The following is a 17,030-nucleotide window of genomic DNA, read 5'->3' as shown; positions in this document are numbered from 1 at the left end:
GGTGTGGCTGGATGCGGGGCGAGGGGCGGGACCCCGGGATGGCCAGCGCCCGGCCCCTACCCATGCAGGCTTTATTTCGGGATGAGGCTCCCGTGCAGGCCAAAACACAGCGAGGAAACGGCTCCCTGGCGGTTTGCAGGTGCCAGCCGGAGGCACCAGCCCTGCCCCAGGCTCTCCGGGGTGGGCACAGCTCTCCATGGGAGCATCACAACAGCGACACCACAGGGCATTCTGTCCCAAAACCGGGCGCTTCAATCACACACCACAGCTCCCTGCTGAGGAGTTCCCAGCCCCATGGGGCACCAGGGTGTCCCCATTCCACATGGCTGCAGGCAGTGACAGCTCTCAGTCCAGCGTCACCCTGCCCAGGCGTCCTGCTCGGAAGTCCCTCAGGAACTCGTAGGCAGCAGCTGGGTAGTTGAGCATCATCATGTTGACATTCCCTGGAGATGGCAGTGGACGCAGGAGTGTCAGATCTGGGAGCTGCCCTGGGATCCCCAAAAATCCCAGCCCCTGCACCCCAGCTCACCCACCTGTGCCTGTCAGCACCTTCACCTTCTGCGTGCGGCCCTGGGTGAGCGCCACGTGCTTGAGCAGGGGCTCGATGCGGTCGCAGGGCTGGCCCAGCCCGTAGCGCTGCACGTACCTGCCAGGGGAGATGGCTCACAGCCCGCCTTCCCCCAGAATTCCCTGGGCATGGCACCTCCATCACCCTCCCGGGAGCCCTCCCTGCTTCCCTGCTGGCTCACCCAAACTGCTGCTGCTTGTTCAGGGTGTACAGGAGGTAGTCGGCCATTATGTCCTCCCCCACCAGGTGGTCACGGATGGCTCCTGCAAAAGAGGATCAAGCCCCAGCTTCCCTAAGCCCTGCTGAGCCCTGGCCAACCCTCCTTCCACCCCCTCACAGCCAGGGCTTGTGAGCAGCAGTGTCACCCCAGCCTTGGGTGCCAAGCCCTGAGCCACATTTGGGGACTCCCCCTCACCACACAGCGCCAGCTTCATTCCCGTCTCCACATCCCCCAGCCTGGGGGGCAGCACGCCAGGAGTGTCCACCAGGTACATCAGGGGCTTCTCACACACCTGGCACGGGGAGGCAGGGCTGGTAATTAGCACCACAGGGCTAATGAGTGAGGCCCTGCTGCAAAGGGGAGCTGAGCAACCATCCAAGACCAGCTCAGTGAGCCTGGAGGTCTCACTGCAGGGACGGTACCTGGATCCTGGACAGCACTGCCTTGGTGATTCCTGGCTCACCCCCCACCGCAGTGGCTTTGCCTGTGGGGGACACACACGGTCATGGACACAGGTGAAGCTGTGCCCACCTCCTCCCCGAGCCCTGGCACCCTGCAGAAATACCCTTCTTGAGGTGCAGCCTTCGCAGGGAGTTGATGAGCGAGGACTTGCCCACGTTGGGCACGCCGATCACCAGGATGTTGTGCTCGGAGCTCTGGAAGCCAGGGGGACACGGGCAAGGAGCAGCTGGTTACCAACCACCCACCCCTGCAGCAACAGGCAGCTGCCACAGGGAAATATCCCAGTGTTTGCTGGCACTTCTGGCACATGCGGGAGCAGCCTCGTCCCTTGGCTGGAGAGGGGGGTGTCAGAGTGTCCAAAGGAGGGACACAGGGGCCTGGCTGAGGTCACTTGGTTTGTTCAGCTGGAGCACAGCACACTGAGGTCAGACCTTCCCAGGGACTACAGCTCCTCCCCAGGGCAGCTCCAATCTCTGCTCTCTGGGACAGGGACAGGACCCAAGGAACAGCTGGAGCTGGGGCCAGGGCAGGGTCAGGCTGGAGATCAGGGCAAGGTTCTTCCCCCAGAGGGTGCTGGCACTGCCCAGGCTCCCCAGGGAATAAGCACAGACCCAAGGCTGCCAGAGCTCCAGGAAGGTTTGGACAGCGCTTTCAGGGATGCACAGGGAGGGATTGTTGGGGTGTCTGTGTTGGGCCAGGAGCTGGACTGGATGGTTTCTGTGGGTCCCTTCCAACCCTGTGCACGTGTCTCACCTCAGCCCTGTGGTAGCGTGGGCCCTCGGCCACCAGCTTGGCAACCATGGGGACAACCTGCAGAGCAACAGGGACAGGGCTGTCACTCTGTGCCCTGGCTGGCAGCAGCCACTCACTTGGTGACATTGTGCACAACGGGGGCTGAGCAGAGGACTCAGGACAGCTGGAAAGGGAACAGCCAGCTGGAGCACCGAGAGCTCTCCATGGGGCTGGGAACTCCCCAGGGAGCAGGAGCTGCTGCCCCATTACCTTCTTGACATTGACATCACGCTGGCAGTCCGTGAAGACTACGTGCGAGCATCCCTGCTGCCTCAGCTGCTCCGAGACCGCCTGGAGGGGCCGGGAAGAGGCAGCGCTGTCACCTGCCCGTGACACCACGGCTGCCCCCCGCCCGGCCCTGCCCCGGCGCTCACCGGCTGCCGGCGGGGATCAGCCAGATCCATCTTGTTCAGCACCAGGACGTGAGGGCGGATGCCCAGCGCCTCCAGGAGCGCGGGGTTACGGCCCGACAGCGGAATGTGCCTGCGCTAAGGACAGTGACTGGAAGCGCATAGCGGGAGGGGGGTGGAGAGGAGGCGGAGAGGGGCAAGGGTGGTCTGGAGGGACAAGGGACAGGATTCTCCGGCAGTTGTGCAGGATATTCGAGCGTCGTGCACCTCCACGAGGCAGTCGGCGCGGCGCAGCGCCACTCGCATCTGCCGCAGGCCTGCAGCGCGCACACACAGCACAGCGCGGGGTGAGCGCGCGGGGTGGTGGGGGGGAAAAACTCGACCCGCCGCGCTGCCGCCCCCTCACCTTTGGCCATGTGCCGCGGGAACCACGAGGCCACATCGCGGCCGCCGAAATCGAAGCGCTCCCGGAACCCTCCCGGTACCGGCACCGTGCCCGCCGCCCGCAGCGCTGCCCGCACCCGCATGGCGCCGGCGCCTCACTTCCGGCGCGACCGGAAGCCGCCTCAGAGACAGCGATGGCGGAGCCGCTGCCGCCGCCACCGGGGGCTCAGGGGGGCTCGGCGGCACCTCCCGGCGGCACGGGGGGTCAGGGGGGCTCGGCGGCACCTCCCGGCGGCACGGGGGGTGCCGGGGCCAGCGGGGGGCACGTCGTGCCCCCCGCTGGCCCCGGCACGCCCCGTGCCGCCGTTTCCCAGCCTCAACCCGCCCCCCATCCCGCCCCGGAGCCCCCCCCTCGGCCAGGCCCGACGCAGGACCCGCTGGACGACCCCCGCTACACCATCTCCAGCACCAACTGGTATTAAATCAACACCGCAACCCACGCCGCATCCACCCCGCCACCGAGAGGAAGAAGACGCCGGCGCGGAGATCTCTCAATAAAGGAGACCGAAAGGCAAAGCACAGGGGTTTATTTTGCCGCCTCAGGACTGAGGAAGAGCTGGTTGAGCCGCTCGGCCTCTCGCCAGCCCGACAGCAGCGCCCCGTGGGTGGTGGAGTAGAATGTGCGGTGCGTGGCCTCGCCGGCGAAGAGGAGCTGCAGGGGCTGCGGGGAGGCGGGCGGTGAGCACAGAGCTGGAGCACCGGCACCCGCGGGGCACGGCCGCATTAAAACACCACAATTCCGCACTATCCCTTCCCTAGGCACCCAGCCCGCGGGGGCATGACCGCATTAAAAAACTAGAATTGCGAACTATCCCTTCTCTAGGCACCCGTGAGGAGGCTGGGGAGCGGCTGGGAGGAGCCGCCTGTCCATTACTGTTATGGAAATGCCCCCACCCCCGTGGAGCTCAGCAGCAAAGGGTCAGCGGTGCCACCTCCCTGGAGTGGCCTGTCCCCACCCCCGTGTGTGCCCCCGCTGCAGCCCCTAGGGCTGAACCCTCACCCGGGGGTCCCGCGGGTCCTCGGGCAGCGGCTGTGCGAGCACATCGATGTCGTCCCCCGAGCTGCCGACGGCCACGTAGCTGTAGGAGCCGAGGGTGTAGGGAGCGCTGTGCCAGCGGGAGCGGAGCACGCTCCTGGGCGCGGGCAGGTCCGGGTTCCCTGCGGATGGGGTTAGGGATGGGATCGGGAAATCCCCCCGGGCAGTGGGTGGGAGGGGAGGGCGGGGCGGGCACCTGTCATGGTGCGCAGGACGCGGGTCATGGCGCTGAGCACCTCGGCGTCGCTCAGCGTCTCCATGTGCTCCGACTCCTTCCCCGCGATGAAGCCGCACAGGACGTGCCCGTGCCTGGAGCGGGAGTGTGGGGCTGAAAGCTGCTGCCCCTCCCCGTGCCCACCAGCGGCCCAGAGAACGCCCAAAATCCCCGGCCACCTACTGCTCTGGCGGCTGGAGCACCACGAATCCGATGAGCTTCCTGAACCAGCTGGCCTCCAGGTCAGCGCTGGGCTCCTCCAGGGGCGACTCGTCCTCCCACACCACTTCCAGGAGCTGCTGCTCGGGCTCCCAGAAAGGCTGCTCGAACTCCAGGAAGATCTTGTTGTTGGTGCCAAACCCCAGGTTGCGAATGGCCTGTGCTTTCCTCTCGGGAAGGGGAGGCTGAAAGAATTTCTCGTGGTGCTCCTTGAGGAAACCTGCAGCCACAAGTTTGGGGCAGCTCTCAGCTAGGCTCCTAAATGGTGTCCGAGATGCTCTGACCTCCCCAAACCCCTTTCCAACCTCTTCCCAGTGGGAGAGGGGAGGCTGGGAAGGGGTTTAGGCAATCCCTCCCCTCCTTTTGCCCATCTCCACCCGTGCCAGCCGCTCGGAGGGGACGGGCAGGGCCAGGGCAGGTGTCGGTGTCCTCACCTAGCGGGACAGTGATGATGACGTGGTCAGCAAGGAAGACATCTCCATCCTCGCACTCCACCCGGACAGGGAAAACCCTGGCATCGTCCCCTTCCTCACGGAAGGAGCCTTGCCACTGGATGGTCCTCACGGCCTTGTTGAACAGGACGGTGCCCTCGGGCAGATCCGAGAGCAGGCGCTCGGCCAAGCTGCTGTAGCCGCTGTGGGAGGAGTCACCGCTGGGGACGGGGCGGCCCCTGGGACGCTGCTCCGCGTCCCGCTGCGGAGCCCCGCGCTTACCCTGGGAAGGTGCAGTCCAGGCCGGGCAGCGACACGTACTCCCCGAAGGGCTCCAGGGCCACCAGGTCCATGCTGTGGGTCCCGCTGATGCAGCACTCCAGCTTGAGGCAGGCGGCCAGCACGGCCAGCTGCAGCCGCCGGGCATCCTCCTGGCCCCCCGCCATGGTGGGGACCGTCCGGGCGATCTCTGCCCGCACGTACTGGCCCACGCTGGGCCACGGCGGCTCCTTGGAGCCCTGGAAAGCGCGGGTGGAGGCCAGGAGGGCGTAGAAGAGCTCGCGGGCTTCGCGCACCGCCTTGGGATTCAGCACCTTGCCCGAGCTGCCGTAGGTGACGGACGGCATCGGGGGGTGGCCGCCCGCTTCCACCTGCTGGTTCTCCTCCCGGGCGGCCTCGGGGCCCAGCAGGCCGTAGCGGGAGGCGAGGCAGAACACGGGATTTCCCGGCGAGGGGCCGTGGATCCAGTGCGCGCCCATCTCCGCCAGCCCCGACGCTGCCGGCAGGGAGGGAAGGAGGGAGAGCGGGTCACAGCCCGAGCCGAGCCCGCGGGGCAGCGCTCGGGGCGCAGCGGGAATCCCGCGGCCCCCAAAGGGCCGGTGCCCCCGGGGAGCGGCTGCCGTTCCATCCCCGCGTGCCCACGGGACCGGCCGCCCCCGCCACGTGTGCGGCCCGCTCGGCAGCGGCCCCACGGCCCGGGGGGCAGGCGCGGCTCCCGCACCCCGGCACAGCCGCCCCCTGCCCCTGCCCCTGCCCCGGCCCGGGCCCGCCCCCCGGTGCCGCCCACCCCCGGCTCCCGGAGCCTCCCCCGGCCTCCCCGCCCGTACCGAAGGGGCGGGTGCAGACGCGGCCGCCGGCGCGGGCCGCCGCCTCCAGCAGGCGGAGGGAGCCGTGTCCGCGGAGCCGCTGGGCCGCCCCCAGCCCCGCCAGCCCCGCGCCCACCGCCACCACCCGCCGCCCGCCGCCCTCCATGGCCGCCCGCGCCGGCCGGTACCGCCTCCGCCGCCGCCGGCACCGCCCGCCCCAACGGCACCGCCCCTGAGCGCCCGGCCCGGCCCGGCGGGGGGAAGGAGGAAGGAGGGATGCCCGCGGGTCCCGGTGCGGTGGTGAGCCAGCTGCCTGCACCCAAGGCCGGGGTGGGAGAGGGGGCAGCCCTGGGATCACCTCCGCACCCTCCTCCTCTCCCCATCCCCGGCCAGCCTGCCAAGGAGGAGGAGCAGTGGGTGCCCATCGTCCCGCGGGTCCTGCCGCACATCCCAGCAGAGCTGACCCAGTCCCAGCGCTCCCGCCCACCCGTGATTCCCAGAACTTCATGGCTACAATAGGGCTCGCCACTCCCAAGGCTGACTTCTGGTGGGGTTTTTTCGCCAGCAAGCATTCCTGCTGCCTGCCATGGGGTACTGGGAAATTCTGGGATACTCCCAGTACCCTAGGAAAACCCACTGTGCCACCCAGCTCTACCAGATGTCCATGGGGTCACTGTGTCCCTGCTGGCCCTGGCAGCTCCCCAGAAAATTTTCACATGCAAGAAAGAGCTGGGGATGTCAAAGCATCCCCTTTGAGTATTTATTTTGGAGGGATTTTCCCCACCTCCGGGTTTGCAGCAAGCAGCACGGTGGGAGGGGCTGAGGACATCAGCCTGGCAGCAGCTTCCTGAGGGATGGTGGCCCTGTGACCCAGCCCAGGGCATTTGGGGTCACCAGCTCCCAGGGATGAGGGATTCCCAGTGTCCTGGTGCCGAGCCAAGCAGCCATTCCTGGGGAATCCCAGCCCAAACAAGGCAGGTGCCTGGCTGGGCCCAGATGGAGACCTTCCACTTCCCTGGGGACTTGTCTTGGAGAAAAAGGATTCTCCACATCCAACCTGAACTCTCCTGGGCTGCAATCTGGGGCCAGAACCCCTCGTTGCATCACCTGTTGCTGCTGCCAAGAAGGGTTTGGCCTCACCCATCCCCTCCATTCCTTTGCGTGCCAGACCCAACAGGCCCAGCTCCCTCTCACCTCCTCTAATCCACAACCCACTGGGCAGCCACTGTGGGGTCATGGCAGGGTCCCCATGTCCCCGTGGCTCATCACTATCATGTTGGGACCCTTGCTGGTGGCTCCTGCCTGCTCTGGTGCCTGCGCTGACCCCAGTGCTGCCCTCCCAGTGCTGTGCCACCAGTGCTTGAGGAGGAGAGACCCCAGCCACCAAGGGATGTGTGGAAAGCACCATCACCACAAGCACATCAGGAAGGAGGGGACAGCAGGGAGTGTCCCACCCCCTCCTGGGGCTGTCTCAGCTGAGGGACAGGGGCCAGGCCACCGGCACCTCTACCGAGACCCCTCCATCATCCTCAGGATGCTGCTGTAGAGGCGCCCAGGGGCGTCCAGGCCCCAGACAAAGTCCCAGTGGTTCCAGTCGGGGATGTGGGTGTAGGTGAGGAGGTGGCTGATGCGGGGCAGCAGCAGGAGCACGTCCCTCCAGTCAGCTGCCCAGTCCTGCCCTCCCGACCACACGGCGGTGGGCACCGGCATCTCCTCCACGCGGTACGAGGGCGGTGTGTCCTGCAGGGGCACGGGGGGCTGGTCAATCCCTGCCGGCCATTCTGTCCCTGCTCCACCCCGGACACACCCCCAGCATCTCCAGCTGCCACTGCAGCTCCTACCTGGTGGTACCTGGCTGGGTTCTCACTGCCATAGTCAAAGGCTTTGAATTCTCCAGATTTTATCACCTGGGAAGAGAGGATGGATCTGCTGTGGGAGGCTGGTGAGTGCTACTGCGTGTGTTTCACATCTCCCGGCCCCCTCCAGGCACCTGTCATGAGAAGGAGCTCAGGAGGGGTTTGTGTGAGTCCTTGCTCTCCATCTGCCATGTCCAGCTGGCTGGGGACAGGCAGGACAAGGAAGGGTGTTGGTGTCCTCACCCGTGGGACATTGCAGGAGATGGCATCCCTGCAAAGCCAGGCTTTCCACATTTTATAACAGGGTGGTTTTTTCACCTCTGTCTCCATGCCTGTCCCTTGCCATGGGCTGACAAACCAAGGTGCCACACTCTTCCCTCTGAAATCCTGCTCACCACTAGCTTGTGTGTGCAGGGTGCTGCTGCAGCTCCTACAACAACCTGATCGTCCTCTTTCAGCTTCCATTACCTGTAATTTGGCTCTGCAAGGAGGACATGGGTGGGGCTCTCCAGCCTGACCCCGTTTCCTGCAGGGCCAGTGCTGAAGCTGAAGAGTCCATCCCCAGGGTGTCCAGGACCCCTTTGAACAGGGGAAGGTGTTGTTGGGTCCCCCTTTTCCTCAGCCTCTCCTTGGGCTTCCACCCACCAGCACCGCAGTGTCCCCAAATTCTGCTTTGGTGACTTCTGGGAGTCTCAGCATCCATCTGTGGCCTCCCCATCCTGCCTGGCACAGCACAGGATACACACTGAAGTGTCACTGGTCCCCAGAGGCATCAGGGCAGCTCATCCTGCATCCTCTTATAGTTTCTTGCCTTTTACTTTCTCAGGAGCTGGGAGAAATGTCTGAGATCCCTGAACTCTCATGTCTGCCTTGGGCACAGCAGACTCCCAGTGAAGGAACCATCCCAGGGGTCCTACCTGGGCCCAGTGGATGATGTTTTTGACAGAGGTGCCATCTGGATAGTGGGATGTGTACACATCCAGCCGTGTCTGCAAGGAAACAGATCCCAGCTATTGCTGCTTTCCAGTGGATGGGAGTGCAGTGGCAGCTGCCAGGTGTTTCCCGGAGCAGCCACTGCTGAATCATGCTGCCTGAAGAGCTGGACCTGGTTCAGGACTATAATTTTCATTAAAAACCAATTGCTGTGAGGCAGCTTTGGGAGGAGAGTGATGGGGATGAAGGAAGAGCTCCATGAGGTGCCTTACCTGGGCTCGGGGGCTGTGCTCAAGCCTCAGTGACCGCCTGAGGTCACCCTGAGGCTGCTCAGAGCAGGGGCTGCACCCCAGGGTGGCCACAGTGGCAGGCTGCCCTAATTCAGAGGTGCTGCCAAGGGCCGCCTGGCCACTGACATTTACCCAGCAGAGCCCTGTCCCAGGAGGAAAAACATCTGGCAGAGGGACACGTGCTGCCCATGAAGGTTCTGCTTGCTGCCAGCACTGGGGGCGAGTGGCTGTAGCGGGCTGGGTGGCAGAACAGCAGCCCTGGGACCCTCATCCCCACTGGAATGGCACACCCACCGTGTTGAGGTTCTTCTCGTTGTAGCCACTGAGCAGGAAGAGGAGGTTGGCACAGGGCTTGTGCAGCAGCGTGTGCCTGCACAGCTCCGGGAGGAACCGCCACAGCTTCCTCACGTGCAGGGACGCGTCCGTCCTGCCCAGCAGCAGCTGCAAGGGAGCAAAGGGCAGCCTGCATTTCCTGCTCTTCCCTGCCTGCAGCCCAGCCCCACAGCCAGGCAGAAAAGGGGATATCCAGGAGTCAAGCCTGCTGCCCCTCTGCCCCTGCTGACTGAACACACACCAGGAAAATCGATGTTCACAACTCTCCTCTTTCCCCCCACCTCCCCCAAGCACTGGATCTGTTTGTCATGGAATCAACACAGCAAAGCTGCTCTTTTCCACTTGTAGGGCTCCTACAAGTGCTCCCCATATAAACACCATGCTTATCCTGCTGATGGAAAGAAGACATGTGCTCAACAAAGCCATCCAGGGCCGTATGTGCACCTGAATTCTGTCTGTGCTAATAAATCAGCAGGAATTAACTGTTTCCTGCTTCATTAGACAGCCCCAGGGGCTGTGTCCAGGCATAATCCCTTCTCTAGAACCAATCAGTTTTGGGGCAGAAGGGCATGGAGTTATCTCTTACCGGAATCATCTTGAGCTTGTTGTCCAGGAGGAGCTGCATCTTTATTAATGGACTTTTGGAGTGCTTGGGTACCACTACTGGAGCCAGGGCAAAAAACATTTTGACTTTCTGAGCCAGTTCGGGCATGGATGAAAACGCAATAAACGCTGAGAAAACAGAAAAACAACTTCAGACTTGCTCCATCTTTCCTCAGGTGCTTAATCTGAGGGTTCACTTAGACCCAGGTCTGTTTAATTTATTATCTCCATTTGGAAATCTCAGATCTCTGGCCACCTTCCTGCTAAATGTTGGTGCAAGAGATGCCCGAAGGGAGGCAACACCTTTATTCCCTTGGCTGATCGGGCTCACCAGTGGTTGCTAAGCCCACGTGGAGGGGACCCCTCTGCTTTCTGCTGGCAAACACCAGAATGAAATTTTTCAAGCCAAGGTGGTGGGTGACCCCTCAGAACGCACCAATTGTGCAGCCCTGGGAGTAGCCAACGTAGTGGAGCTGCTTCTGCCCCGTTTTCTGCAGCACAAAGTCGATGGCGGCCGGGAGGTCGTACATTGCCATCTCATGGAAGCTGCAACACAGGAGGGGGATGTTGGTTATGAGGCAGCAACAGGAGGGCAAACTTACCTTGAGCTGCCTTGCACTGCCCAGCTTTATGTCTGGGGCTGATTTTCCAGGAGAAAATTCCTGGCATGGATCCCTCCTGCCATGGCATCATCCTCCCCTGAAAGGGCTTAGTCCTCCCACGGCCGTGGTGAGCAGTAAATAGACTGAGCAGAGCCTGGCCAGCATCCCAGTGCCATACCCAGCCTCTCTGCAGACACAAAACTGGCTCCCACCAGGACTACAGCACCTGCTCTGCTCCTTGGGATGCTCTTTCCCAGAGGGAAATGGAGCACTGGTTCCTGCCCCTGTGCCTGTTGGTAGGACATGGTGAAAGGCAGACCAGCTGTGTGAGGTTTTTCTGAAAGCCTGTTTATGGGCTTGGGGATTCTGCTCTGAAGATCAGCTCTGGAAAAGCAGTAGCAGCTTAAAAGGGGAGCAACAGGGTCTAGGAGCAGGGGAGGTGGCAATGCCACTTGTGGCCATCTCAGTGGATGCCCCTGAGCAGGGCTGATGTCTCAGTGTGTCCCCAGGCAGGCAGCAGTGCCCTGTGCTCTCAGCAGCTGCAGGGAGGTGCTGGAGCCGTGTCAGCAGGCAGGTCTGCTCAGGTCCCTCCATCCTCCCAGGGGGAGGCTGTGCCAGGGATGAGGTGCTCTGACTTGCCTGCTGGGAGGCACCCAGCTCTGCCTAGAGCTTGGTGGCAGGCAGAGAACATCACCAGGCTTTTGTAATGCACTCCAGCCCACCTGAAATCCCAGAATTCCACCTGGTCAGCTGAAAGGTGCTGGTGTCTCCTGGACCAGCTCGTCCCACGGCTGTTTCCCAGCCACACGTCGTAGCCAGAGTCTGCTAGGATGAAGCCAAGGCTGTTGTTAGCCAGATTTTCCACCCAGTGGCTGCCTTCTCCAAGTATCCCATGCTGGAGAAACACAACTGGCCTGGGCCCTGGGTGCAAGAGAAAACAGCACATGTCATTGAACCTCTATTCACTCACCCCAAATCAAGGCCAGAGGATGTGCAGAATGTGCATTTTGATGTGTTGTGGTGCTACAGCTTTGAGTGAAAATTGGAGAAATCCCATGGATTCAGTATTTTTGCTTTAACAATTATTATTCCCCTGGCCTGTCCAGGTTCATCCATCCCCCTGCTATTCAGGGCTGTTTTTTTTTTTAACTCTGAGTGAAGTAGAGCTATACCTCTGTTCTTAGGCTTTTCTCTTCCATGAGGAATTCTGTTCAGGTGGATGTAGTAGCCATCACGAGTCAGGACATCATACTCCTCACTGGGGTACCCTCTGTGACAGATGATTTGGCTCTGGGAGAAGAAAAAAAAAAAAACTTTCCATAGTGAAAGTGCTTATCTGACTTGAAGAGCACTTTGGTAAAACCAAAGTTTTGGGGCATGGCTTTGCCCAGGCTGTCTCTGATCAGGTGAGGACTTTTTATGACAGAGGATGCTCTGTTTGAACTCAGCCCCAGTGATCTGCCCAAGGGAAGGGGAGATGCTCAGCCATGGGTGGGAAGGGAGCTGGCATCTGCAGAGCTTGAAATGGTTCCAAACATTGAAGCTGAAAGGATTTTGTGACGCCTGACCCGCTTTCCTGATGGCTGGCACTGATTTCCTGACGCCTGACACCGACAGCAGCACGTGTCACACCAGGCTCCCAGCTGATTGCCTGGCAGATAAGGTGGTGTGGCAGATGGAACCTGCCGAGCTGGGCTGACTGGAAGGACAGTGGGATAAACCCCACAGGAATCATTGCAGGGCTCCTGAGACTCTGCCTGAGCTTTACTGATGCTGAAAACTCCACAGATTGGGAAGTTTCTGCCTGGTAAAATCCAGCTGTGGTCCTGCACACACATTGCTGTGTGCTCTCTTTGTCACGAGGTTGGCAGGAAAGATTAAATGCAGCAAGTTTACCACATCCTGGGTCCTGCTAAACCCAGCTTCAGAGCCTCTCAGGGCTCACCTGGACATGGCCCTGAGCCATTTGCTGCAGCTGAAGGAGAGCAGCCATGCACAAATTTCTACCCTCTGGGGTGATATCTGATCAAATCCAGTCTGGGGTTATCCCCATCTCAAACTGCCCTGCTGGTAATTGCACTTAATTCTGCTGGGAGGAGGAGCTTGTTAATGATGGTGTGGAGGCATCAACACCACCAGCCCTCTCTCTCTCCATGTGCCCTCCAAGCCTCTGTCCTCCAGCTGAACGTGCCCAAGCTTTCAGAGGGGAAATTCAAAGTTCTCCTGGCTTACAACGTTCATGAAACTCTCAGGATTTAGAGCCTTTTTCTGCTTGGTGGCATCTTCGGAGTTCGTGGGTGCTTGTAGGAGAAACAGGATTGCAATAAACAGCCACATCTTGTGCCTGTGTAAATAGTAACAGTAACAACAACAGTAAAAATAATGATACTGATGGTAATAATAGGAATAGGAACAACAACAAGAATAATGACAGCAAAAACAGTAACACCTGTGCTGTTGTTATTGTTGTTGATTATTATTGTTACTGGAATTGATATGAATGTTTGTTTCTACTTGGTTATGATGGATTAAGTTCCTCACATATCTGAAGATCTCGTTTCATTTTCTGGGCCAGGAAAGTGGAGGGAATTCCCAATTTTAGTTTTCTTTGCAGTCCACATGAGAATTTTTTTATACTTCTCTCTATAGACAGGATCTGGCACTAGGCAGGAACCTTTTCTATATTTTTAATGGCAAGGGGAAGAGAACCAGCAAAACAAGAACTAAACCAATAGCATTGGGCCAGTTGTCTGACAGAGGAAACAGCTTATGCTATAGAAGGAACATGTTTAGTGTGGCTGGGCTACGATCATGTCTATAATTTTTGTGGTTTTCTATTGCTCAGCTTTTGTACCCAAAACCCACTGTAAACAGAAGAATCCTAAGAACTGAAACTGGTAGAGCCTCATAGGAAGGCTATTGGTTAAATAAGTGTAGCCTGAAGAAAACAGGAAGCTTTTTGATCACCTTAGATGCTCCTGAGCTGAGCAGAGTCCTCTTTTTAATGCACACAGTTCTAATATTTTGCCAGGCTCTCAAAAGTTAGAGCTCAGCTTCAGCCCAGCAACACGAATTGTGAATTACTCTCTGCCCCCCTCCTTCTGCTCCCAGTGGATCTCCCACACCACAAGACTTTGCTACCCTCTGAAATATTCCCAGCAAACCTACCTGTGGTATCACCAAGATGCGAGTTAAGACCAAAAATAAAAAATGAGCGACTGATTCTTTTTCCCACCTCGGGGCAGCTCCAAAGGACACAGATCTGAGCCAAAGGGAGGAAAACACGTTCCCAGGCAGAGCCCACTGGTGTGTCTGAGCAGGCTGGTGGTGGCAGTGCTGGTGGCCCTGTCACCACCAGAGTTAAAAGGACCAGGCTGTGTCAGAGCCCAGCCACGCTGGCACCCTGCTGTCCCTCGTCACGTGTGCCCTCCAATTAACAGATGTGTGCTGATCACTCCTGTGGCACCTCCCTCCATGTGGCTGTGACTTTCGTGTTGGCTGAGGATTGCATTTCCAGATTGGTGTGCTGAGGAATTCCAGCTATGGAGTTGCACCTTAAGCTCATGATAACTACGTTAAAAAAAAACCAAAAAACACCCAAGCAACAAACCAATAGCTTTTCTTTGTGAGGAGTCATTTCCTAATTCCCAGGGTAACATCCTATCTGCCAGGGTCATTTAGAAGAGTTCCTGGTGCAACAAAAAAGCTTGGGCTCTACCATCTTTACAAAGCCTCAGCAGGACGCTGAGCTCCCCAGGGACACCCCAAGGACACCCCAGGGACACCCCAAGGACAGGTCAGGCTTCATTGCCTGCCTGGGTGGGCGACACTTGGTCATTCCACCCCTTGTGCAAAGTGACAGTGAAGTCCAAAAGTGTCGTGTTAGCACTGTGCCAGGGCCTGCCCACCCTCCCAGTAACAATTCCCTCCCAATATCCCATCTCTAACCCTGTCCTTTGGCAGTTTGAACCCATTCCCTGTGTCCTGGCACTCCAGTTCCTGATGCAGGGTCCTTCTCCAGCTTCTTGCATCCTTTCAGACCCTGGAAGGAGCTGTGGTGTCCCCACACAACCTTCCCTTCTGCAGGCTGAGCAGCCCAGCTCTCCCAGCCTGGCTCCAGAGGGAAGCTGCTCCAGAGTCCCCTCAGCAACTCCATGGCCTCCTCTGGACCTGTTCCAACAGTTCCATGCCCTCCTCGTGTTGGGTGCACCAGAACTGTGCACAGGTGGGGTCTCACCTGAGTGGGGCAGAGGGGCAGAATCCCCCCTCCCCTGCTGCCCACGCTGCTGCCCTCTAACTCCACTACTCCTTCTCCAGTGGAGGTACTAAATAGTAGTAACAGCAGTAATAAAATGGTAGTAGTAGAGGTTGGAAAGGCAGCAGAGACTTCCCTGACATCCTAGGCTGTGGAATGAGGCCATTGGAGCAGTGTGTCAGTGCTGAGGTGTGTGATTCAGCACCTGGAGTTACTCTACCTGTGGTGGAAGGAGAGAAGGTGTCAAAAAAAGCAGCTGGATTTTTACTGAGGTACTCTTGTGTAGCTTAGTCAAAGGGAGGAATTAAGAAATTTGAGGACTTGAAGGAGGTTGGGTTAGATGGGATATTAGGAAGGAATTGTTCCCTGGGAGGGTGGGCAGGCCCTGGCACAGGGTGCCCAGAGCAGCTGTGGCTGCCCCTGGATCCCTGGCAGTGTCTAAATGCAGATTGGATGGGACTTGGAGCAGCCTGGGATGGTGGAAGGTGTCCCTGTCCTGGCAGAGGGTGGAATAAGGGGATCTCTAAGGTCCCTTCCAACCCAAACCCTCTAGGATTCCACAATTCTCAGAGGGGTGTCAAGGTGTGCTGGCCAAGGTGTGACATGGAAGGCAAAGGTTTCCAGCCAACAGGTCATCCATGTTCTTCCTGGCTCTGCCTGAGGCCCAAACACTGTACTTTTCTTGGCCTCTGAGGCCCTTTAAGCACCAAAAGTTACATCTCCTCTTGTGGTGTGTTAGCTTCACCCTTCATAAATATTAGCACACTGCTGCTGGATGCCTTTCATGTTCTCATTTGAGGCATCACAGGACTGCAACCCCACCTGCTGCTGGCACAACAGGATGAGAAACAGCCCCTGGAATCAGCTGTGTCCCCACTGCTGTCCCACAGTGCAGGTCTGCTGCTGCTGAGTCACCTCCTCTGAGGCACACTGTGGTGCAAGCAGCACATTCCTCAGCTCTGGGACTGGGGTTAATCCTGTCCTGGGCTATCCACACACCTTTCCTCCAGCTCCTGCCCTGCTCTTGCTCCTGCTGCTTCCCCACATGTTCCAGCCACCAGACTGTGTGCCCAGGGTGCTGGATGGTGCCTCTTGCCATGAACAAGGGTAAACCAGTCACAAGGCATCTGCTCCTGGCATCCTGAGCTGGGAGAGGGAGTATCACCCTGATTTTGGCAATAGCAGAGTGTCAGCTCTTGTGCAATTCCTGCCAGGTAAGCACAACCCTCTTGCAGTAACCTTGGAGAACATGGTTCAAGTTAAAGAACCTGATGAGGGAAGCAGTCCTTATCTGCTTGTACCTCTCCTAGTTTAAAGTCTCTCCAGCTAGGCTGAGATATCTCTGGTTTACACATTTAGCAGGGGTTTGTCCCATGCTAGAGTTGCTTGTGGAGCTTGAGGAAACAGCTGATCTTTTCACAACACCTCGTTAAAGTTGTTCATGCAATCAATCTGTTCACTATAATGAAATGGAATAAACAGAAGCATAAACCTTCCTGAGTGTGGGTTGGGAAATAATGGAGATGTGATCACTGGTGCTTTTTCTCTGCTAATTCCTTCTCTGTGTTTAGAAGACCCCAGAATAACCATGAACTTCTTGTACTTCTTCCCTGATCTCTCTTCATTGTACAATTGGCTTTAAAGTGTATTTTACAGCTAAAAAAGTTTGGTTTGTGAGTGAACAGATCTGGGACAACGTGAGCAAAATTTCTCAATAAAGAAATACCTACAGGTTTTAAATTTGGTGCTGCAGTGCTCTTGAGATATTTATTTTCCAGCATGCTGGAGAAAAGCTGATCTGGCTCAGCTTTGCCCTGATCAGGGCTGTCAGAGATGTTTAGGGAGCAGGAACCTGTCCCACAGGACATAGTCCAGGGGCAGGGATGATCACAGAATGAACTAGGTTGGAAAAGACCTTAGGAGATCAAGTCCAAGCTATGACCTAACACCTCCTCATCAACTAACCCATGGCACTGAGTGCCACATCCAGTCTTCTTTTAAACATGTCCAGGGGTGGTGACTCCACCACCTCCCTGGGCAGACCATTGCAGTGCCCAGTCACTCTTTCAGAGAAGAATTTTCTCCTGATGTCTAGCTAAACTTCCCCTGGTGCAGCTTGAGGCTGTGTCCTCTTGTTCTGTCAGTGGTTGCCTGGGAGAAGAATCATCATGATCAACACTGGCTTGTGAAGTTTTGAAGAAAATTACATCTGATCTTGATTCCAGCTGACTGTAACTTTCCATGGCCTTATACCATTCCCATCTCTTGAAGTCCCATCACATGAAAATGCAAGTCTCAAGGACCAGGGTCTCTCTTTCAGAGGTTCATCTAACAAAC

The 17,030-nt window shown here is 58.4% G+C and overlaps 3 protein-coding genes across 3 annotated transcripts; all 3 read right to left on the bottom strand.

The window, feature by feature from the left end:
• Window positions 1-2: 2 nt before the first annotated feature.
• Window positions 3-2,929, bottom strand: MTG1 (mitochondrial ribosome associated GTPase 1). The gene is made up of 11 exons (XM_056495552.1): window positions 2,799-2,929; window positions 2,645-2,709; window positions 2,417-2,521; window positions 2,253-2,333; window positions 2,004-2,060; window positions 1,354-1,444; window positions 1,211-1,272; window positions 984-1,080; window positions 750-831; window positions 534-646; window positions 3-443 (listed from the first exon to the last, which is right to left on the bottom strand). Exons 1-11 carry the CDS (start codon window positions 2,917-2,919, stop codon window positions 346-348), a joined length of 972 nt encoding a protein of 323 aa, XP_056351527.1. The 5' UTR covers window positions 2,920-2,929; the 3' UTR covers window positions 3-345.
• A 427-nt stretch (window positions 2,930-3,356) lies between these two features.
• On the bottom strand, window positions 3,357-6,002 carry LOC130255153 (peroxisomal N(1)-acetyl-spermine/spermidine oxidase-like). The gene is made up of 7 exons (XM_056495549.1): window positions 5,843-6,002; window positions 5,019-5,511; window positions 4,740-4,939; window positions 4,270-4,525; window positions 4,069-4,181; window positions 3,837-3,994; window positions 3,357-3,497 (listed from the first exon to the last, which is right to left on the bottom strand). Exons 1-7 carry the CDS (start codon window positions 5,985-5,987, stop codon window positions 3,363-3,365), a joined length of 1,500 nt encoding a protein of 499 aa, XP_056351524.1. The 5' UTR covers window positions 5,988-6,002; the 3' UTR covers window positions 3,357-3,362.
• Window positions 6,003-6,544: 542 nt separating this feature from the next.
• On the bottom strand, window positions 6,545-13,694 carry LOC130255154 (lipase member M-like). The gene is made up of 10 exons (XM_056495550.1): window positions 13,607-13,694; window positions 12,671-12,782; window positions 11,611-11,728; window positions 11,161-11,359; window positions 10,273-10,382; window positions 9,820-9,965; window positions 9,195-9,341; window positions 8,595-8,666; window positions 7,663-7,728; window positions 6,545-7,561 (listed from the first exon to the last, which is right to left on the bottom strand). The coding sequence occupies exons 2-10, from the start codon at window positions 12,773-12,775 to the stop codon at window positions 7,328-7,330; spliced, it is 1,197 nt and encodes a 398-aa protein (XP_056351525.1). The 5' UTR covers window positions 12,776-12,782; window positions 13,607-13,694; the 3' UTR covers window positions 6,545-7,327.
• Between the last annotated feature and the right edge of the window lie 3,336 nt (window positions 13,695-17,030).

The sequence above is a fragment of the Oenanthe melanoleuca genome, chromosome 6 (genome assembly GCF_029582105.1).
Source record: "Oenanthe melanoleuca isolate GR-GAL-2019-014 chromosome 6, OMel1.0, whole genome shotgun sequence".
Taxonomy (NCBI): domain Eukaryota; kingdom Metazoa; phylum Chordata; class Aves; order Passeriformes; family Muscicapidae; genus Oenanthe; species Oenanthe melanoleuca.
Note: the sequence above shows the minus strand (reverse complement) of the source record. Positions and strands in the feature narration are given on the sequence as shown.

Coding starts and splice junctions, on each gene's coding strand:
- MTG1 (XM_056495552.1), bottom strand. CDS start 2,919: ATGCGGGTGCGGGCAGCGCTGCGGGCGGCGGGCACGGTGCCGGTACCG. Junction 2,522..2,644: donor TGGAGGTGCACGACGCTCGA/ATATCCTGCACA, acceptor TAGCGCAGGCAC/ATTCCGCTGTCGGGCCGTAA. Junction 1,081..1,210: donor CAGTGCTGTCCAGGATCCAG/GTACCGTCCCTG, acceptor TCCCCGTGCCAG/GTGTGTGAGAAGCCCCTGAT.
- LOC130255153 (XM_056495549.1), bottom strand. CDS start 5,987: ATGGAGGGCGGCGGGCGGCGGGTGGTGGCGGTGGGCGCGGGGCTGGCG. Junction 4,940..5,018: donor CTGGACTGCACCTTCCCAGG/GTAAGCGCGGGG, acceptor CTCCTCCCACAG/CGGCTACAGCAGCTTGGCCG. Junction 4,526..4,739: donor CATCATCACTGTCCCGCTAG/GTGAGGACACCG, acceptor TTGTGGCTGCAG/GTTTCCTCAAGGAGCACCAC.
- LOC130255154 (XM_056495550.1), bottom strand. CDS start 12,775: ATGTGGCTGTTTATTGCAATCCTGTTTCTCCTACAAGCACCCACGAAC. Junction 11,729..12,670: donor CTGAGAGTTTCATGAACGTT/GTAAGCCAGGAG, acceptor TTCTTCTCCCAG/AGCCAAATCATCTGTCACAG. Junction 8,667..9,194: donor ACGAGAAGAACCTCAACACG/GTGGGTGTGCCA, acceptor GTTTCCTTGCAG/ACACGGCTGGATGTGTACAC.